Here is a 22634-nt window from a genome sequence, read left to right on the forward strand (position 1 = left end):
GATGAATAGAGATCACGGGGTAAGTGGACGCTCACGTTTGGGAAGCATGAACTGAAATGATGACGGGAATGAATTGAAATGCATTTGCCAAACAGATGGACTCTTTTGAAAGATAAAAATAAAAAATGAAAAAAGGAGAATCCTACGAGCAGTTTCCAGTTATTGTTGTTATTTTTTTTTACTCTAAGACATGGAGGCCAGACAATCTAATCTATTTGAAAATACAAATATTCGTGTATATTTTTGCATTTACAGATTAAGACTTGTTTTGTCAGTCTGTGTTTCATAAATTGCCACGCTGATCGCTACTTATTTTGTGATCGATAATTGGTTTATCGTGATCTGGAGAAAGTTTTAATTATCAAGTAATTAAAACTTTTATAATAATTTAAATATTTAAATATCAGAATATGATATCAATGCCTGTAATATAATTTCATACGATACATTTATTAATATATACTCTTATTAACAGTAATAAACATTAATTATTACTATTATTGAAATATAACTAATGTAAATATGAACCTGTTACCAGTCCTACCCCATTTGGCACCCTAAACGAGAGACAACGGAATCAGTGCAATGAAAAAACTGAATTGTGAAAATTGTCTTAATGTCCGATGATCATTCACAATTAAAAAGACGTTAATTGCGAAATGCAATGTACTGTGCACACAATAGTAAAATAGCTCAAAAACATTATTTACAGTATACAGATCATTCGGAAAAACTTTACAATAAGGAAAGGTGCATGTCATCAAATGCAATAGTTTTCAGTTCCAGATGCCATTGTAGAAATTCGCTATTCACATTCAGGCATGATTTATTTAACCCATGAATGAAAATGTTCAATAACAGGGTGGTTACTGAGATTATGCAAATAGTATTCAGCTGGTCATGTGATTGATCACAGCAGCCCCCATAAGGGGGCCCTCTCCATGTGAAATAAAACAGCTTTTATGTGGTTACTGATTTGACTTTTTTAATGTGGAAAATATTATATTAAATATATATTAACCCTACTAACCCTAACCCTATAAATATATATTAAATATTACCTAACCCTAACACTAACCCACTGGAAGAAGTCTTCCGGTCCCTCGCCAGCATACACTAAGGCCGACACCAGGCCCTCATGGAACTCAGAAGAGAGCAGCAGCAGCGCTTTGAGGGGCTCCTTTGGGCCCAGGAAGAAGATTGGTGGTTGCTGCGGAGCTTGGTTTCCCAGGAGGGGGTGGCCGCCGTTACCCCGGCAGCAGTGCACCCCCACGTGTTGCTTGCCATATCTGGAGCTCTTTGAGTGTACCGCCGAAGCGCTGAAGTGGCCACAGGGCCAGCGGGCAGTGCATCTGCTACCACTGCTGACCGGGAAAGTCCAGATCATGGCACAACAGCTTCCGGTCTCCAACCTCCTGGACTAATCAGTGCTGAAGAAGACCATCTTGCAATGGGTCAGCCATAGCCCGGAAGAACATCACTAATGTTTCTGCTCCTTAACTCTGAGTGAGGTCGGCCACCCGTTTGCCAGAGCCCAGCAGCTCCAAGATACCTGCCACCAGTGGGTGCTGGCCAAGGAGGACAGCGACGCCGATGATGTCATCAACTTGGTGGTGCTGGAGCAGTTCATCTCCCTGTTGCCGAAGGGGACAATCGAGTGGGTCCAGTGCCACCGACCGGCGTCGCTGGATGAAGCAGTCTAGCTGGTGGAGGACCATCTGGCAGACATGCCCCCTGCCTTTTCTTCCACTAATGTCACCTCCCCTGCTCTCTCTCCCCTCCTTCCTTCCATCCTGTTTCATTTCCACGGAAATGGGGAAACATTTTCCCAAGACCGGCTTCTTGGGGTCTACTGCTCCACCTAACCCTGTCTCTCTCCACTCTTCATCCCAGGTGAAGGAGCACCGGTCTGCTGGAGTTGCAGGGAGCCAGGTCATACCCCCGAGCAATGCTCGGTAATGGAGGTGGGAGCCTTGATCTGGGTCCCCGACACCCGCAGATTGCCTCCGATTGAGCAGGGACATACCAAATACCCGTGAGTATTGAGGGGGGTACATACCAAGCCTTGGTAGATTCCGGTTGTAATCAAAACTCCATCCATAAATGCTTGGTTCAAAATGGGGCATTGAATACAAAAAATCAGGTAAAGGTGAGGTGTGTGCATGGGGATATTCATGATTAGCCTGTAGTGACCGTCACCGTAATATTCATGGAACAAAAGCATAATATTGAGGCAGTGGTTAGTTCTCGCTTCACCCTTCCACTAATACTGGGAACCAATTAGCCGGCTTTTCGCTCATTATTGAAGGGGTTGTGTGTGGATGGGTCCTGGGAGAAAGTGAATCGAAGTGGGATGTGCAAAGCACTGGCTGGGAAGGCATGGCCTGGACTGTCTGCAGCTGCCCTGCGTCAGACTGACGATGGGGAAGGGGAGGTGTCATCCTCCCCCACCCTTAGGAAATTCCTGGCAGGGTACTTCCCGCTAGAGCAGTCATGAGACGAAACCCTGCTACACGCCTTTGACCAAGTGATTGTGATTGATGGTCAGTGGCTCCAGCCGGGCATCGCACACTCATATCCATACTTTTCAGTTACAAAAGATCAGTTATACAGAGTGACACAGGACACTCGCATGCAAGAAAACCTAGTTGTTAGTACCAAAGAGCCGTCGGGAAATGTTATTCCAGGCAGCTCATCATAATCCGATGGCAGGTCACTTGGGACTGGGGAAAACACTAAGCCGTCTCATGGCCCATTTTTATTGGCCGGGCATTCACGGAGATGTTCGCCGGTGGTGTGCGGCATGCCGTGAATGTCCGCTGGTGAATCCGCCGGCCACTCCAAAAGTGCCGATGTGCCCTCTTCCATTGATCGAGGTTCCTTTTGAGCAAATTGCCATAGACCTCGTTGGGCCATTAGAACGGGCTGCACACTGATATTGCTTTGTGTTAGTCCTAGTGGACTATGTAACGTGATATCTGGAAGCAGTGCCGCTGCGCAACATCTTAGCACGTAGTGTTGCAGAGGCACTTGAGTTCCTGGGACTGGCTGGCTATAATCGAAGGTTTGTGCCTAATTATTCAGACGTCACCAGCCCGCTGACTGATCTCACTAAAAAGGGAGCTCCAGACCCGGTCCAGAAGATGGAGCCGTGCCAACAAGCATTCATGCAGGTAAAAGCTACACTTTGTGATGGGCCACTTCTGCATTCCCCTAACTTCTCTCTCGCTTTTGTTTTGCAGATGGACGCATCGGACAGGGGGCTGGGTGCCGTACTATCCCAAGTGGTGGAGGAGGAGCACCCGGTGCTGTACATTAATTGGAAGCTCTCTATGAGAGAGACTAAGTACAGCACCATAGAGAAGGTGTGCTTGGCCATCAAGTGGGTGGTCCTTACTCTCCACTACTATTTGCTGGGATGGGCATTCACCTTCTGTTTGGACCATACCCCGCTCCAATGTCTCCACCGTATGAAGGATGCCAATGCACGGATCCCCCTTTGGTATCTGGCACTCCAGCCATTTAAGTTCGAGGTGGTCCAAAGGCCGGGGGCGCAGATAGCTGTCGCAGACTTCCTCTCTAGAAAAGGGGTGGGGGGGGGATGGGCAGGCCGGGCTGTTCCCCCGACCTGAGTCGGTCGGCGGTGGTATGTGGAGGTGAGGGCATGGCCGAGCGTTCGCCTGGGGAGAGAGGGAGCGGTAAGGGTTTTCACCTGAGATGAATTGCTGATAATTGTGATTTCTATGTTCACAGTGAGAAGGGAGATAAAAGGCTGCCCAAAACCCCAGAGAGGGAGAGAGAGCCGAGCCTGCATGTGTGTGTGTGATCGTGCAGCCCGCAGTGTCAAGTGTGACATTTTCTTTGAGTTGTAAAAATAAAATACATTTTGAGATGGATTCGTCGCCTCCTGCTTCCTCCTTTCCCTCCTCCATGAACGAACGTTGTTACATTGTTATAAGAGGCCATTATTTCAGCAAATTAACAAACATGCCCAGGGCCGGTACTAGGATGCAGTTTTTGGTTGGGCACAAGTATGTTTAGTGGGGGCAACATTTATAGTTTCGTTGTCAGTCCAGGGGGCGGAGTGCCCCTTGATTGTTTCGCTGTCAGTCAGGGCGTGGGCATCAGAAGTTTCTGGGGGCTCAAGGCAAATCTAAGAGGCAGTGCCCCCCCTAGCTCCCCCTTAGACCCAGCCATGATGCCCCCACACACACTCTCTTACACACACCACAAATTATACTGTAGTTTGTGTACAGTAGGAGTATACCTCTTTTGCACAAATCCATTTACAATTTTGTTCATAAAATCATCATGTACATATTAATGATTAAAAACACAATTAAAATCTGACTTCATAATTCCTTGTTTTTTCCTTTATTTTAAATTTACATTAATTAAAATCGTAACAAAACCAGAGCCAAAAAGAGAGAGAAAAAAAAAGATCATGACCATAATAATATTAATTCTAACAAAAATATACACACCCTCACGCACACACACATCCTGCTCAGTGCTATGGTGAAGCTTTGGGAGCCAAATTTCGGCATTCCCAAGGAATCCATCTGTCCTTTAGTTCTGCATCCTTTGAGCAGGCGGTATGTGTTGAATGAGGCTAGTTAGGGAGAGGGATGGTCAGTGAATTCTGGGAATACTGACTGATAGCTCAAAACTAATAGCACCTTCTGAAGATGGACCGAGTCACGCCGGGGTGTTGTCCTGACCCCCAGGCTGCTTCTGTTCACATCCAGATTTTAACTTCATTTTTCCTGTGTGAGGTAGCTTTTTCTTGAAAAATGAAGATCATGAAAATAAACAAAAATAGAAATTATTTCCAAATTTATTTGATTTTTTAGTTTTTGCTTTTATGTTCAAGGACCAAAACTTCCATTTATGGGCAATCAAAGGAAAAATATTGATGTACACAAAAAAAGGACAAAGAAAAAACAAAAAACAAAAAAACAAATCAAAATGGAACTGCACTTCCCCCAAAATATTGTTGGTGTGCATAGGCACATGCTCACACACACAAACACATAATTGTGAAAATATATAGATCTGGCTGCTTCAGTACAGACTTTTACAACAACTGAATCATGATTTTTGTTATTATACACAGTAAATATTAACTTATTCCCTCCTCAGGCTTAACATTTCACAAAATCTTGCATAATGTGATGCTTTCTTCTAAATCACAGTCAAGAGGGAGGGGTGAAGTAGGACTGGGCGTGGCCTTCTTTCTTTAGTGGGAGAGACTACTGTGGTATCCAGCCATAATGCCCTACAGCATTACCCACCCACCCCTGCAGGATGTGATGACATCAAGCCATGTTTCTGTCTTTCATTTAATCTCTTGCTCATTTGGTTGCACGTGCTCGTTCCGTCCCCCTCTTGGCTCCCATCATGAGGAGGCACCGCACTGAGGGCTTGTGGGAAACATGGCTGGATTTCAGAGGGAGAGACTAGCTGGGACAATCCCATTTAGTGTTGGTTTCCTGTGCACTAAACGTGGACAGCACTACTTTTTGTGTTTTAGAGAAAAAAGCTTTCGTCAATTTTCAAATTTCTTTTCTTTTCTTCCGTATTTCATTATTTGGAGTGTGTATTGCATCCTCACAGTTATTGCTCATCATTGGTATTTTTCCATGTCTTATCTCATAATCCATATGTTTTTTGTTTTTTTACAAGAAGCAGACTGCACCAATGTCCACTCCAAACTCCTGATCTGCTCTTCCGATGTCCATGGGAGCAATGTCCACAATGGGCAGCCTGGATGTCTTCTGAGTTTTGTACTCAATCACAGTCTTGGCCCACTGACCTGTGTGCTTCTGTAAAGTAAAAAAAAAAAAAAAAAAGCAATGTAAGTGGGAGTGTCACTTTCTACTGTCAAACCAACAGATAAAAAATATACAGTTAAAATATATATATATAGGGGAGAACGGGGTTAAATGTCACACAGATAAGTATAATATCACCATTTTTTTATTTTATTTTTTCTCCAGCAATGGTTTTGTGCTTTCAACTTAAATTGAATATTTTTTGTAAATTCTGTCCTCCAAACAAAACCTCCAATATCAAATTTTTTGGTAATAGGACAAACAAGTGAACACAATAAAACCAAACAAGGGTCATCTGCAGGTATATAATTTTTTGAACAGTGTTTTCAGAGTATTTTCATAAATATCAGATTTGGGTAGGTTGTCATGTGATTTATATGTAATTTTAAACAATGAATTGCAGTTTCTGTTGGTCAAAACAATTATTTGATATTTTGTATGTTACCTTTTACAATTTTGTTGTCTCATGAATTTAGCTGAATAGCTTGTAATAGGCTTTTTACAGGCAGGTTCCACAGTGACAACTTACACAATATAATGTTGTCACAAACGGTCAATGTGCCATGTGAACTGAATCTTTTTCCTCGATAAATAGCTTTTTTGCAGCCAAGACTTTAAGGTATGAGACTATACAAAAATGTACCTTCAAAATAAAACTACAAATAAAACTAACCTCAGTCTCCCCTATATATTTTTACTATTATCTGTTTGCTTGAAAAATATATTATATTGCATGGCTCACCTTGCAACCATCCTCCAGCACGCCATATGTAAAGCGGCTGTTGCCCTCTGCTCTGATCTCCGCATCATTGGAGCCCTGCAGCAGAAGGGCCTTCTTCAGGTTGCCTGTGGCTTGATCCATGTAAGCCACACTGTTCTTGCAGTGGTAGGTGATGGTCTGAGAGGCCTCAGTAGAAAGCAGTCTCAGGAAGTTCAGCTGGATGCTGGTAGTACTAGCAGTCTGGCCATTTTCACCATAGCTGATCTGTAAAAGAAAAAGAGAAAAGCTTTTTACTTACAAAACAGGTCATTTACATTAGTTTAAGGAAATCAGATGTGATTAAACATACAATAACAATGCACAAGCCAACTAGATGTAGTTGGGGCAAAGTAAGAAGTAGGTATATTTCAGGACAGTTTCCCCTCTGGACATGAAAGGACGTGCCTCCTTCTCTCTCTTGGTTTATGACTGAATGTTACATAGAGTTTCAGCACAATGGACCAACCGAGATTCAGAACCTTGAACAGCTCCCTAAAAAACTGTAATCTGAACCACATAATGGAAATTTGGCTATAGATAACAGGTGTTCATAATCCAGATGTTTTTTTTTTTTTTTGTGGTAAGCCTATTGGTGCGTTCAGACCAGAGGTGTCGAGAGCATCAAATCGACTGGAAGTCATTCATTTTCTATGGCAGCCAGCGTCTCTCGGCGGCGAGAAGCGGCGCGTCTGTGGCTGGCGCGTCTTGGGCATTGTGGCCGTCAGAGGAAAGTTCAAGTGCGGGCAACATTATGGTAATGAGCTTTGACGCGGTTCGGCGGCAACCTATTGGAATATAGAAGTGCTCTGCTCTAGCGAATTCTAGAGAACACAACAGTGTAAACTTTGGTTCCCACCAAACAATAGTTCCGAAGACAAAATGGAGGAGAAATTAATTATTGCCATGGCGGGTTTTCCCGTAATATACGATCTGTCCCTGTTTGCTTACAGGGATATACATTTAAAAAACGATGCGTGGACAAAGGTCTGAAATTGTTGGTGTGCCAGATCAGTTGATGAAGTGGATATTATGGTTTATATAATATTATATATAATATATTGCATGCTGCCTGATCAATCGGTAACACCAATTGTCTTTTTATATTTAATTACTTTCTGCCATCGATCGATTTCTTACTTTCACATTTAAAAGATTTCATGAGGATATACGCTACGTGATAGGTCGGCAAAAAGATACCGGTCGACATGTCTGGATGTTTTGCGGCCCCTTTAAATATAGTTCACAAAACCAAGCATTCCGAATGAACGTTGCCGCCTATTTCAACTACGTCAGAGCGTCCACGAATCTTCGATAGCGTTGTTGGCAGGGCAGCCAGAGCTAATTTTTATGCTCTCGCCTCCTCTGGTCTGAACGCACAGTATAGCGTCATAAAATTTTAAACACATTTATTTTTACATTTGTCTTGCATTCATTTGTGTAACTCCCCTGATGAGAAAAAACAGCATAGCTGGTGACCAGCACATGTTATATTTTGGATACTGGTGTGCTGGTGTCCCAACAAGGCTTCTCGACTAGCTTAACCAGCAAGACTTCCTTGGTAAACCAGCATCACCAGATAAACAAAGCTGGTCAACCAGCTTTGCCAAATTCTTTGCCAAGTTTTGCTGATGAACAGCATGGCTTTCATCAGCATGCTGATCTTTTCAGCGGGATTATTAGGCTTGATTAGGCTTGACTTAGATCAAGTTAAAAAGCCCAGAAGCAAAACAAAAACTGCTTTACAGCTCATCCAAGATGAATGTATTACTTACGTGAAATCCACCATTCATGCTCTCTCCGAACCACACGTGCTTTTGTGTCTTGCTCTTGCTGCTCCACCAGTTCTTGCGTGGGATTTTGGGAGTGCTGGGCTTCACGCAGGTCTCTCCAGTCTCCATGTTGCAGAAGACTTTGATGGCATCAGCACTGCTGCCAAGGTTAGGATCTACCCAGTAGTCACCTGTGGACAGCAACCAGGTTAAAACGATGATACTACAGTGAGTAATATTGAATATATGTATCACACAAATCTGTCTTGTGGTTTTTATCAATGTGTGTTTGATCATTAGCCTTTTAGTTTTGAAAGCACACATATAACTTTTTCTATTCTTAGATTGTCTGTGCATTTCTCTCTGTCTTTTTCTTTTGTCATTTTTTTCTTACCGCTCTTCCATTCTGGGTGGCAGAGTTTCAGGTCTTGACAGGATCGTGCAGGGTTCTTGCGGGAGCCATCAGGGCTGCGGATGTCCTCGATCTGACTGTTGATTGACTTCAGTGTGGCATCTACTTCAACATCATGTTGTCTAAGAGAGCTGGAGGCCTCATCAGCACGCATGTAACGCAGGGGATCGGGTCCCTTCTCGGGCTGAGACAACCCAGCAAAGGCAGACATGTCAATGCCAGGGCCTGGGGGACCAGGAGGACCAGGGGGTCCAGGGTTACCAGGTGGACCCTGAAGAGAAGAAAGACAATTAACAAGGTAGATAGATGTTAACAAGATGTCTGGGAATTGTAGTGGTCATATACAGTATTTCAGGTTTTGTACTTTGGGAATCAAGAATCGATTCTGGTTTCATGAAAAAAAGAAAAAGGAAGCAAATTATTTTCATTAGATTCGGTTCTCTTAATGGTTGCACCTTTATTCTTCTACCGATGTAGATGGAACACCATACTAAAATATTCTGACAGCTTTTCCAGTAAGCGATTTCCATTTCACAAACTAATCATTCTTTTGATGGATACATTGGACATTTTTAGTGAATAATGTACAAATACTGTAGTCTAATTATCAAACAAATTACTTTAATGAGCCAGATCTTTTCAATCAATCAGTTGAGGAACTCACTAATCAAATGAAATCTTGATCTCAAACTTGGCTTAGTGACTCACACACTAACTCACATTAGTAGTTAGCCAAATAAAAAAATAATTGAAGGAATCGTTAAGGAATTAAAATCATGAAGAGGAATCGGATCCCGAATCATTAAATTCTTAACGATTCCCACTAAAAATAGACTTGACATTATATGCTAGTTTCAGAGGAATGTGTGTGCAAAATAGGTAAGTTCTCCTATGTATGCACCAGTGTAGGTCTTTCAGAGAAAATGGCTCAGAAGCCATTTTAGAGTGCATGTTGTACTCACAGCTGGGCCACTCTCTCCAGAACGCCCACGAGGCCCAGATGGTCCAATAGGTCCAGGCTGACCGTCAGTACCATCTTTACCAGCTGGTCCAACAGGTCCAGCAGGTCCCTGTTACAAATAAGATGGGTTAGAAAGTACATTAGTATTAAAGGTTCTAAAGTGTGGTTCTGCATTATCATATGTTAAAGAGAGGCTTGCTACAGTACTTCTCAGCTAAACTTTGAGAACTTTGGGAACACACCTTAGCTCCACTTGGTCCAGCAGGTCCAGCAGCACCCTGGTCTCCAGGAGCACCCTTTGAGGAGAGACACAACAGAAGTGTTAACAAATCCCAGATGTCTATTTTATCATTGTTGCCTTTATATAAGTTGGTAGACAGGACTCACAGGAGGTCCAGAGAGGCCCTGTAGACCGGTGAATCCTCTGTGTCCCTTCTGTCCTCTTTCTCCAGTTTCTCCTGCCTCACCCTTATCACCACGAGGTCCTTGAGGTCCCTGATGCAGTGAAATTGAAAATGTCCATTAACACATTAGTCACTAAAAAGTGATAATATACAGTAAAACCACCTAAACTTATTTCAGTTAGAGGTAATAAGTTTACAGTGAAACAGTTGTTACCTTAAATTGCTATTTCTAACTGATCTGACCCTTAATAATTAAATTTTGTTGATGTAACATAATGTAGTCAGATTAATATAGTTAAATTAAATTATATTTTTGTGCAGAATAAAACTTGTTAAATTAGATGTTACCACAATAAGCACATTTTTAGGTCAGCTGACAAAAATTTTTTTACAGCATAGGATAGTTGGAAAAGTCGGGAAAACCCAACTCTATTTTCCTATCAGAGCACCAATGTGTTTTGAGCAACTAACTTTGAACATTTAAGTTTGGCAACATCATTTTTAGCTTTCTGCTCTCTTCACAAAATCTACTTACAACCATGCCTCTAGCTCCAGCAGCTCCAGGGGGTCCAGCAGGTCCTTGTGGACCCTTTAGAAAGAAAAACAAATGGAGGTGATAACAATGAATATACAAAATTGTTTTATAAGTGGTTAATTTAGCTAAAGCTCTTTAGCTCTGGGCTTTTAGTGATGAGAACATTGATGTGGAGAATGATGAGAGATATCTATGAAAATGTTCTTGAAAATGCAGATGTAAATTTTGTGGGTGGAATGGGAAAAATCAGGATACTCTTTTAATGGCACAATGTTAATGTTGAGGAGAGTCCCCTTGGTTTAGTGGTGATTGAGGAGAGTCCCCTTGTTCACTGTGTAAAGCGCTTTGAGTGTAGTGTCAGAAAAGGGCTATATAAATGTAACGTTCATTCATTCAATGTGTTTTAATTATCTAATACTGTTTAAAGGATTTTTTATTGCAATTAAGGTGTTCAAGCAGACCACAGAATAAAATTATCAATGTTAAGTAGTTTCCTGTAGGATTTATCCAAAATAAAGTGGTGATAGTTGTGATTATTTTACTATCAGTGTCGGAAATTAGGTAACCTGAGGATAGCTTTGTCAACATTGGTTAATGCAATTTAAATAATGGTGGCACAAATGGTCTTGGCCATGCCAGTAGTGGGCATGTTACTGCTTTTGTGAATATGTCTGCTGGACTTTATTGTCATGCATTCTTATATCCAGAAGATGCTTATAAAATCCTTCTTTATATGAGTAAATAAAAGATCCCTGAAGTTACAGTACTCACATTCTCTCCTCTATCTCCCTGTTTGCCAATTGGGCCAATGGGACCTGGAGCACCAGGGGCACCAGGGGCTCCAGGAGCCCCAATCGGGCCACTGTTACCACGCTCACCCTAGAGGAGATCAAGCAAAATGCATTAGATATTTCAGATGGCTGAAAAATGTAATGTTCCTGCATTACACAATACACACTACATTGGCCGATACAGTATTTGGTCAAGATTAACTAACTAATTAAAAAATATTAATTTTGTGTTTGCTTGTTTGTTTCCTCACCTTCACACCAGGAGCTCCATCTCTACCAGGTGGGCCATCAGTACCAGCATTACCCTAAAGACAAAGAGAATGGATGAGTGAGTGCTCACTGTTAAATGTGAAAGAGATCCATTTATTTCAGGTCTAATCAGAAAATCTGGGCATTGTTTGGTGATTTCAATTCAAATCTGGTCTCATGGAATAATCTCAGATTGAAACTGTCATATTGTATAAATGTGGGAAGATTATGTTCACTGCTTATGTGTTCACTGGCTTCATTTCAGATCCTCTTCATCCAAGTGTGAGTAAGATTACTCTTACTATCCAGATTCCTATCTAGTTTTGCCTTGTTTGATTCTGATGTCATTTCATGTGTGTTATTTACCTCACGTCCAGGCTCTCCAGCAGGTCCACTAAGTCCTGGAGGTCCAACAGGGCCAGGAGGTCCACGGTCACCAGAAGAACCAGGAGCTCCCTGTTTGCCAGGCTCACCCTGTGATATAAATCAAGCATTTTCAACACAGAATTAGTCAGATTAGGGATCATCAGATTGCATCAGCATCAGATTTTCTGGGCAAAAGATATATTCTAATTCAATACAGTAAATTCAGGAGATTAATCATATTAAGAAAAATATATATTCCAATACTGTACAATACAGGCCAATACAGTAAAAATGCAGAGATTAATAATTTGTTATAAAATAACTGAATTTCAATAATAATGTATAGTTTTCAAACAGTACACTTCAGTCTCCCACTGTCTGCCATTGGTCAGCCAAACAGATAGTCCCTCCACAACTCATGCAATTGGTTGAGCCAATGTTGCTGTGTTTGGCTGGTCAGGTTGCTCAATTAATCAGTGCAATGTTTTGATAGCTCCTCAGAGCCACAGTGTTTACATGTTTTGGGGGAATCATCCTACAAATGCAATAAGCTAGGATAGGAGAAAGTAATTTAACATTAAAAAAAATTCACACATTACCTTTTATATTAACTACCTGATATCTCCAACATCTATGCTACATTGTAACTTATTTCATATTCAAATCTCTGACAGTGATTGGGTGAAGGCAGAGAAATTTTTATTTTGTACTGATGTTCCTGGTGCTATTGTCTACTTACAGAGGGTCCTGGAAGACCTGGGAAACCTCTTTCACCACGCTGACCAGGCAAACCAACAATACCACGCTGACCGGCAAGACCAGCAGGGCCGGAAGGACCATCGGGACCCTACATGTGGATGAAGAAGAAAGGTTACAATGGAACTATGCATCATTAGTCAAATGTGACTTTAATGCTAAAATGGGCATGCATTAATAAATATGAGCCCTACAGGAGGACCATCCTCTCCAGCCTCTCCCTTCTCTCCGGGGAGACCAGGAGGTCCACGCAGCCCAGCATCTCCTGGTCTTCCTGATGGACCGGCATCACCACGAGCTCCCTTGGGACCATCTTTACCAGCAGGACCTGAAGGGCCAGCAGGACCAGGGTTACCCTGAGAAGAGAGAAAATTCATGAATAGAGGAGTAAGAGATAAAGACTAAATTATTCTTACATTTTCTTCAGATGGTGCCACCATGATGTGGTTTCTGAGGTTTTCTGAGTGTTTTTACCATGTTTTTATGATGTTGATAGTATGTTCTAAGTGGTTGCTAGGTTATTCCTAACTGGCCCAAGTCAAAAGAGCCAACAAGTCTATGATATTCTGGTCCCTAGACATGGCTAGAGTCACTCTTTCTATGTAAATCTATGGGATATTGTCACCCTTTTTATTGCCAACTAGGTGAACATCATTATTAAGAAAAGAGCTCAGAAAAGTAATAGCACATTTCTCCTCAACAATTTGAGGTATCATTCATATCCATAGCATAAATGGTGCAAGACAAGTCATGCACCGAAATTTAATACTTAGGGTTAGGGGTTTGTTCAAATGCTCAATATGAGCAAAAGTAATAGTGATTGTAGTAGAGTTAATTAGTAGTAGCACCACTAATGTACTGTATTTCTACTGTAAGAGTGCACTTCTTTTAAATGTTTGTAATATGTCTTTATACAACAATGAGAGATATCTACAGTATGTAATGTTAAGGGGTTTACATTAGGGCCAGGTTGTCCAACTCTTCCCGCAGCACCTGGGAAACCAGTGGCACCCTAAAAAGGAGGGATATGTCATTGTTAACTATACAAGTAAACATAACAAGAAGAATGTAAGCTCAATAAAGTAAAATATCACTGTCAAATGAACAAGATTCAGTAAATAGTGAACAGAGGACTGCATATTAATGGAAATTAAATGCTAGTTGATGACTAATTGACTTATAAACTCACAGGGGCTCCTTGGGCTCCGCGTGCTCCTTTAGGTCCTGTAACACCAGTTGGGCCCTGAAATCAAGCAATAAGCACTGATGAGCCAAATATACATAATTTCCTCAGGGTAAAAACGATACAGGCTCTATGCTAAACTTTAAATTTATCTATGCAGACAGTTGAATTTTAAAGTGTCAATTGGCAATAACCAATCTGAACTGCATATCAGTGTAAAACCAGGTGTAGACAGCGATAATCTCTCGAGGTAACTCTAGCTGAGTTAGTGAGGCAAAGACACTTACCACTGGGCCGGGTGCTCCTGATGGTCCCTGGGGTCCAGGGGCTCCAGAATCCCCCTTCTGTCCTGACTCACCCTGTTCTCCCTTAATTCCAGGCTGGCCATCAGAACCCTGCACAGAGACAGAGGTGACAGGTTATTATCAGATTCTTATGAATAAACACTCATGACCACTTGCAAGTTTAACTCTAAAGATATGACTCCCTATTTGAGTTGATGACACTTCAGTTATTTGAGAGAGTCAAATGTAATAAAAATGTATACGAACTATAATTCTGTTCATTGTATAACTATAGCATATTGAGTTTTGCAGCACATCCATTGTGTATACCAGACATTAGGTGACTAGATGTTTTCGCTAAGCATTTTATATGCATTTATATGATGGTCTTTAAACTTTAACTGCCACTGTCAACATGCTAACATACAGTACTTCCCCATTTTCATGTCAAAGAATGTTCCATTTTGAAAATAATTCATGAAACATGATTCATAATTGTTAACAAGTGGTCATGCTAATGGAATTGGATCAGAACATCCTACAATATTCTTAACTGATTGATTTTCACTGCTTTTATTTTGTTCAACTTCATTTGCTGCCATAAAAATATTAAGTCATTATAATCATAATCAATGTTGTTTATAAAATTTAATTTGTTAGAAGTAATTTTAATGTCTGAAGTTCAAAACTTATCTTTCATGATAACTGACAGCCCTTACTCTTATCATTGTTTCACTGCAGAAACATTGAGTAATAGGGTAAATGTAACTGTGGTTCTACTTACAGGAGGTCCAGCAAAGCCAGCAGGTCCAGGTGGACCAACCTCACCACGATCGCCCTGATTGGATTAGGAGAGAATGAGGGATGAAATGATACAGAGAATGCACAAATTAATGATGACTTTGAGATATTACACTTCAGAAAACCAAAACTCATTTGTATTTCATTTTAATCTCCAACTGTAATGTTACATCACATAATAAATTAATCTGATCACATTTTAAAAATGAGATTTTTACTTACAGGGGCACCACGAGCACCAGGAGCACCATTTGGTCCAATGGCACCAGTTTCCCCCTGTGAGAGGAGGAAAAGAATAACAGATTTAACATTTATCGCTACAAATAATTTCAGCATACAACTTTGGGTGGCAGACCATTGTTAAAAAGTGGTCATGCTAATGGAATTGGATCAGAATATTTTATATATTAGACATTAGACATTCACCTTTGCGCCATTGGGGCCAGAAGGACCAGGTGGACCAATCGGACCAGTCAAGCCCTAACAGAAAGATGACAGAAATATCATTATGTATCACAGGTAAGAAAACAAAGCAAGCATTTCCAAACTTTGGACATTAGTTTTCTTTATTTGAGCTCAGAACTAAATGGTACTTACTCTTGCACCATCTTTGCCAGGAGCACCTTCAGGTCCTTTCTCTCCACTGTCACCCTAGTGAAGGAGATCCTCAATTAGTTATTTGTAATCATTCATTTAGCTAATATATTGTATGTTTTAAAGTAATCTGTAAAGAAGTTGTATTACACCCAGCCTTGGGTTAATGTAATCACTGGGAGGAAAGACTGTACTAAAGATACTTACTCTATCACCTTTAGCTCCAGGGATACCAGAACCTCCTCTCTCACCAGGCATACCCTGCAGACCGGGAGGCCCCTGAGCTCCAGCAGCACCTGCTGGTCCAATTGCACCCTGTTGGAGATCAAACATAGACATGAGGTGGAGAGATGATAGAGTGTTGTGCTGAAGTGGTCATTTTGATAAATGTGACAAAATTGTTCTGGGTAAATGGAGAAAACTTTCGAAAGTGAGGCTTGTTACAGGCTGTTGAAAGATACGTGATTTGGCATTGACATGTCCAATAAATTGAACTGAGTATGGACCACATTACTTAAGATAAGTTGCTAATGAAAGAGATTGTAGCTCATGTATGGAGTATGGAGTTGGGTTCGTGTTTGTTTTTCAATATGGGGTTATATATGTTATAAAGAAATAGAGAAATATAGAGAAATTGATGACAAAAGTAAGACATTCAAAAACTGTTTGAATTTCATTGTATCTGTAAACATGATGAACCTATTCTTAGAACTAACTTCACTTTTCTAAGCCATTTTTGTAATTACTTTTAACCAATTGGTCCCAAGGCCACTGTATATGATTTACAGCATTGATAATATGACTCTTTGAGGAGTATGTCCACATTATTAAAATAAGCACAGAAATAGAGAATTAAGAAGGATGGACAGATTTGAGATGGAGTATTATCAGCACAGTGGTGGGGACTCACCTTGGGTCCATCAGTTCCGGGAGTTCCTGGAAGACCCCTGGGACCCTGGAGACCCTGAGGGCCAGCACTTCCTCTCTCACCAGGGAAACCACGTTCACCCTGAGAGAAGAACAGACAGAGAGACAGTTATGTCTGTGCAAAACATTACTTGTGATTTCCATAGGTTGCCATTTTGGAGCCATGTTAATAAAGGACAGAAACTCACTCTTGGTCCAGTGAGACCGGCAGCACCACCCTCTCCAGGAACACCCTATCGAGAAGGACAGGAAGAGTAAGAGAGAAATTCTGCAAATTTAGGATCATTAAAGTCACAAGAGCACAAATTATGTATGATAATACATATTCAAAGCGATTCTCACCTGGTCACCTGGTTTACCAGGCTCTCCAGGGGGCCCGGTAGGTCCTGGCAGACCCTGTGCAGAAAGAGAGTAATTTTTAAAAATCCCTCTATTATTCCTTGGAATTGCAGTCATTATTGATTCTAATTCCTTTGTTAGGCTTCAGTAACTGAAAGAGATGGCACTCGTTATTTTGTGCTTATATAATTAGAAATGTACCTGGAAGCCAGAAGGACCAGGCTGACCCTGCTCTCCTCTCTCTCCAGCAGGACCCTGTAATGACATTTAAATCACAATTAGGCTGCTCAAGTGAAGACAGCAGGCATTTAGTCATTAGACATTGTTGATAATGTGAAGTGCTACTCACAGCAGGGCCAGGTGGGCCAGAGGCTCCAGTCTCTCCATCTTTACCAGACAAACCCTAATGAAGGGACAAACAAAGAGACAAAGAATGAGAAAACTGGATTTTTACATTTCCTGAAGAACTTGCCACTAGGGTGTTGTGAGTGGTTCCCAGGTCATTGCCAAATGGTTGCTAAGGTGTTCTGGGAGTTTAAATTCATTTCTGTATGGTTGCTTGGGTGTTTTGGGTGGTTGCTAGGGTGGGACATTGGTAGGTGGTTGCTTACTGCCCGTGTCAAAAGAGCCCACCCCCAAGTCTAAGATAATCTGGTCCCTAGATATGGCCCTACATCAATACTTCCATCAATGTAATTATGTTCAATCTTTTACTTGATTTATAGTCTGACAAGTGAAAATCATAAATTTGAGTACTGAGAAAACTGTAACAGTGATGCTTGATATTTCATTTGAATGCAGCCTGAGTGATCTAGTGTCATTACACTGGCAACCAGATATCTTGTACATATAAAATCAAGTAATATGAACATGCATGTCAGTTGGACAATGCTGGGCGAATGACTTACTCTAAGACCGGGGAGTCCAACAAGTCCTTTTTCTCCAGTTTTTCCAGGTTCACCCTGTGTGAGAGACATTTGATCCCATGAAGTGCAACACATACACACACACCTCCAGATTCAAGGTCTCAGTTTAATAGACCTCAATATAAACAATGTGGTAACTGATTTAAAAATATATTGTGATGGTCATACATTGGCTCCCTTAGGGCCAGGGAATCCCATCACACCAGGCTGACCACGAGCTCCCTGAGGGCCAGGAGGACCAGGACGACCATCATCACCAGGGGTACCCTACAACAATTAAAACACAATCAGCAAACCCTCAGACTCTTATCCACAGTGTAGACTTACATCTGTTTGCACGCTGTAGTCCTTTACTGTTTAAGTGATTCCATTGCCTTGCAGATAAAAAACAGCTTAAACCAGCTAAGCTGTTTTGCTGGTTTTACCTGGTCTCCCAGCCTAACCTTTTAGAGGGGATTGGGGTACAAAGCACTTGTCAGCTGGTCAGGCTGGGAGACCAGCTGGTCGACCAATTAAACAAGCTAAGAACCAACTTGGACAAGCTAGAAGACCAGCTAAACAAGTTGAAGACCAGCTTAGCCAGGCTGAGAGACCAGCTTGACCAGCTAAGGCCAGCAAACCAGCTTAGGCTAGTTAAAGCTGTGGTTTGTTTTCAGCCAGGTGCATATAGAGATACTTTAAATTGTAGAGATACTCACAGTTGCTCCAACTTTTCCTTGGGGTCCAGCATCACCAGGGCGACCAGTAAGACCCTATGAGGAGAGGGGACAGGAGATGAAAAATTAATGGTGAAAAATGTGATGAGATCTTTAAAATAGTAATAAACAATTATATTTGACTATGAGGTCTTTTATTGCAACAGTCATGACCTGAACAATCCGTTTTCCAGTAAATCCTTTAAATACCACAATAATATTGACTCACTCTGGCTCCAGGAAGACCAGGCTCGCCTGTGCGGCCAGGATCTCCAGTTGATCCTTTTGGTCCAGTCACACCTGGAACACCACGATCACCGGGTGCACCCTTAAATAGTAGACAACATTTGAGTACAGGGCTAAGTGGGAATCAACAGTGTTGAGCTCCTAACTATTAGTTTAAAGGTTACACAATCACAAATAACAAATTATGATGAATTCAAAATGCTAAAATATACAATATACTCAGCAACAATGCAGCTTTGAAGTTTGTATTCTTTGTAATGAAAAAACATTTGCCAATGAGGTATTCCCTTTGAATTAGGTTTATTTTTCGTACCCCATTCGCAAACAGTTTTTACTTGCTTGTGCATTAGGGTGTAATATCTCACCAACCTTTGCTCCGGCGAGACCATCCTGACCAGGGAATCCACGGTTACCTGGAGCTCCCTAGCAATGAAGAACACATGATTCATGCATAAGGATTTAGACTTATTAGTATTTGTATTTGTTAAAGCTTTATTAATCTATATTCACACAGAGTGAAGCTGACTAGGAGCGTGGTACTTACTCTCTCTCCAGGAGGTCCGAGAGGTCCTGCAGCACCAGGCTCTCCTCTTGGTCCTCTCTTGCCTTCCTCTCCAGAGGGCCCAGGGGCACCCTGAGGTCCTGCAACACCCTGTGTAAGATGGACAAATAAATGCCTGATTAGTTTGCTACAATATAGTAATGACCAACAGTCTTTAAGTGGATAAAAAGGGATAAAAAAGTCTGTCTGCTTTTCTCAAAAAAGTCAGGAAGAGTTGTAACTCTTTTAAAAGTTTACGTCATAATATTATAGCTGACAATAAAAATGACACTGGTGTCTTTGGACTTACATGCTCTCCCTTGGGTCCAGCCTCGCCTTTAAATCCTGGGATACCAGGGTCTCCCTGTATAAATACAATAGTGTTTCTATTAGTAAAATGCAGGGACGTCGCTAATAAAGGTGGGGCCTTTGGCAATGTTGAATGCGCGGGGCCTATTCCCGTTGGACTAGGGGGGAGGGGGACCGCACCGGTTGAACCAGGGGGTGGGGCCGGTAGGACCAATCGCCGCAGGGCCCCCCCAAGTGTGGCCCTAAGGACAGCCCTGGTTAAATGCATCAATACTTAATCTCAAGATGCAATAATTATCCAGCATATGTCCAAGAGTAAGGAAAATTCTAATACAACACAAAGCAAGTTTAGCAGACACAAAAATCAGCAACCTGTGCAATCAGCAGATTATGTGATATAAGTAATTTCTTATAATTAATTCAGGACATGATTACATACAGATTGGCCTTTAGGCCCAAGAGGTCCAGTAGCTCCCTGAGGTCCTGGTGGGCCACGGGGTCCTGGGAAACCTGGGGCACCAGCAATACCAGAAGCACCCTGCAACAGGGCACAAAGCAATTAAGTATGTTTGCAAGAGATTCATTGCAGTTATGCATGGTTGTAAATAAATCTTGCAACTAAAATGTTCATCTTAATATTAAATCAAAGAGAACTAGTTGGAGAGGAAATTTTTTTTGTCTGGAAATGATAGCGGAGAATATACTCACAGCAGATCCTTTTGCTCCAGGAATACCATCAGTACCAGGATTACCCTGTAGAATGTCAACATATGAACATTTAATATTAACATTTAATATAACTTATTGTAATTTATTCAAAAATGATAAATTAATTCAAAATATTGTCATTGTATTGTAGTGCCTGAATTGTTATTAAAAGAAAAAGTGTACAAAGTGTACCATATCTACAGTTTCTACTGTTCAAGGTGTTTTCATAAGTTTGGATAACATTACAACTTTAAAATATTTGGTGATTCATATGTAGAATGATTAGATTGCATTGCCTATTTCATTTAAGTAACTGAGATTAACACAATAATAATTTTGGGGTTATAAAGTGGAATATAACATTTCTTATATATAACTTTACTGTGTGAAATTCTGCATACTTTGTAATTAACTGGAATATGTTCCTCTTTTGTCTAAAGTGCCTGATGCAAAGTTTCTTCCAAAATATGACATACTGTTTGAGTGCTGGGTGATGTTCATTTCAGACTGTTTGCTTGTTCTTTTCAAGGGGAAAAAAGGATTTAAAATTTCAACAAGTCAGTGAAGATTGCTACAGCTACCCCTGTGATGAAACAGCATAGCTGGTCACCAGTAGCAAATGTTATGTTTTGAATGCTGGTCCACAACATGTGATACTGGCGTGCTGGTGCTCCAACAAGGTTTTTTTTTTTAAACTTGATTAACCAGCAAGACTTTCATGTTTTACCAGCATTACCAGAAAAACCATACTGGCCGACCAGCTTCACCAGCTAAGTTTTGCTTGTAAACAACATGGCTATGCTGGTCCCACCAGCATGGGAATTGCATGCTGTTTCAGCTGGTCTTTTCCGCAGGGACATTGGCAAAAAAATAAAATAAATACAATTTCACAATATCTATAATTTTACTCACAGAAGCACCAGCAGGTCCAGGTGATCCAGGTGTACCAGCCTCTCCACGGGGTCCTTGTGCACCCTCAGGTCCGCGAGCACCGGTAGGACCAGCTTCTCCCTGCAGGAGTGAAGATCACATCAGTCCACCGGGCTTTTCCCTCACATTAGCAAGGCTAAAAGTGTTGTCTTCTCATTTTAAAATGTCAAGTTTAAATATGATAGTGGTTTAGGAATTTACAGAAAAGAGTTGCAGATGACAGGTACTTTACCTTAGCACCAGGGGATCCTGGGAAACCTGGAGCACCAGCAGGACCAACAGGGCCCTGAGAACAAATATCAGGACAACAAACATTAACAAATGGCCAAAGAGGTGTGCTTACTACCTTATGCACCCTAAACTGCAAATTTGTTTACTGTCATTCTGAGACATATACTGGTAGTAGAGTTAATAATATATATCAGATAATACATATATATATATATATATATATATACATATATTAGATATATTTTTGGTCATTTTGGGATTACTATCATTAGCAGATAATAGAAGTGGTAGTTCCCCTTTCTGAAAGTTCCAAAGTGTACCAAACAGCTTTTTAAATGGATAATGCACATTTTCTGATTTCAAATATTTGTTTTCAAATACTAATTTACTATCATTAAATTTGTCTTATATTAATACAGCATATATGTATCAGTTTCAACCACTGAAAAAAACATATCGGTCTACCACCAGTATTGGTTTGATAACAGAATAAGGAACACACAACTATTCTAATATCATATGGCAGAGCTATTTCATTATATCTTCTAGAATGGAAAAACATTTTGAGTAAATGCACTTACAGGAGGACCAGCAGGACCAGGCAGACCATCATTACCACGAGCACCCTATGGACAGATTTGGAAAGGATCATTATGACTAAATGACTTATCACCTAGGATTATGCTTTAATGGATAATAAAATAGTAAATCATATAGTATTCCTAAGAAAGTCTTACAGCAGCACCAGGTGCTCCAGGACGACCTCTCTCACCGGGCAGACCACGTGGACCCTGAAAGACAAAGAAGAAGAAAATTGGAGTGTCACAAATGTGTTCCCTAATTCTAAGATACAGATGATCCAGTTAATACAGTTTTTCTGAATTGCTAAAACACATTTCTTGAAACCTTCACCCATTTTCTCACAACTTTAAACACAAAACTAAATCTTCAAACTACATTCACAAAACCCCTGACTCTTCTGGCAAAATCAAACAATCGCCTCAAAACCATTTAATCTGTGCTCAAAATCAAACAATGCTTTCAGATCATACACACAGCAAGTCAATATATAAACACTAAAGA

General features: G+C 41.0%; 1 protein-coding gene across 1 annotated transcript in view; it reads right to left on the reverse strand.

Moving 5' to 3' along the window:
• Positions 1–4364: 4364 nt before the first annotated feature.
• The window catches only part of LOC127424649 (collagen alpha-1(II) chain-like), a 29061-nt gene continuing 10791 nt past the window's right edge, over positions 4365–22634 (reverse strand). Inside the window, exons 15-53 of the mRNA XM_051670007.1 lie at positions 22289–22342; positions 22133–22177; positions 21553–21606; positions 21303–21401; positions 20391–20435; positions 20122–20220; positions 19684–19737; positions 19377–19484; positions 19202–19255; positions 18816–18914; positions 18590–18643; positions 18060–18158; positions 17874–17927; positions 17315–17368; positions 17167–17220; positions 16969–17022; positions 16815–16859; positions 16610–16708; positions 15907–16014; positions 15703–15756; positions 15532–15585; positions 15328–15381; positions 15089–15142; positions 14308–14415; positions 14027–14080; positions 13796–13849; positions 13032–13193; positions 12821–12928; positions 12082–12189; positions 11718–11771; positions 11447–11554; positions 10676–10729; positions 10124–10231; positions 9979–10032; positions 9738–9845; positions 8758–9046; positions 8367–8554; positions 6577–6819; positions 4365–5825 (exon numbers count right to left, since the gene is read on the reverse strand). Of these exons, the coding sequence (XP_051525967.1) occupies positions 5679–5825; positions 6577–6819; positions 8367–8554; positions 8758–9046; positions 9738–9845; positions 9979–10032; positions 10124–10231; positions 10676–10729; positions 11447–11554; positions 11718–11771; positions 12082–12189; positions 12821–12928; positions 13032–13193; positions 13796–13849; positions 14027–14080; positions 14308–14415; positions 15089–15142; positions 15328–15381; positions 15532–15585; positions 15703–15756; positions 15907–16014; positions 16610–16708; positions 16815–16859; positions 16969–17022; positions 17167–17220; positions 17315–17368; positions 17874–17927; positions 18060–18158; positions 18590–18643; positions 18816–18914; positions 19202–19255; positions 19377–19484; positions 19684–19737; positions 20122–20220; positions 20391–20435; positions 21303–21401; positions 21553–21606; positions 22133–22177; positions 22289–22342 (3495 nt within the window). The 3' untranslated portion in view covers positions 4365–5678. The remainder of the gene's footprint in view (positions 5826–6576; positions 6820–8366; positions 8555–8757; positions 9047–9737; positions 9846–9978; positions 10033–10123; positions 10232–10675; positions 10730–11446; positions 11555–11717; positions 11772–12081; positions 12190–12820; positions 12929–13031; positions 13194–13795; positions 13850–14026; positions 14081–14307; positions 14416–15088; positions 15143–15327; positions 15382–15531; positions 15586–15702; positions 15757–15906; positions 16015–16609; positions 16709–16814; positions 16860–16968; positions 17023–17166; positions 17221–17314; positions 17369–17873; positions 17928–18059; positions 18159–18589; positions 18644–18815; positions 18915–19201; positions 19256–19376; positions 19485–19683; positions 19738–20121; positions 20221–20390; positions 20436–21302; positions 21402–21552; positions 21607–22132; positions 22178–22288; positions 22343–22634) is intronic.

Source organism: Myxocyprinus asiaticus, chromosome 33 (assembly GCF_019703515.2).
Source record: "Myxocyprinus asiaticus isolate MX2 ecotype Aquarium Trade chromosome 33, UBuf_Myxa_2, whole genome shotgun sequence".
Taxonomy (NCBI): Eukaryota; Metazoa; Chordata; class Actinopteri; order Cypriniformes; family Catostomidae; genus Myxocyprinus; species Myxocyprinus asiaticus.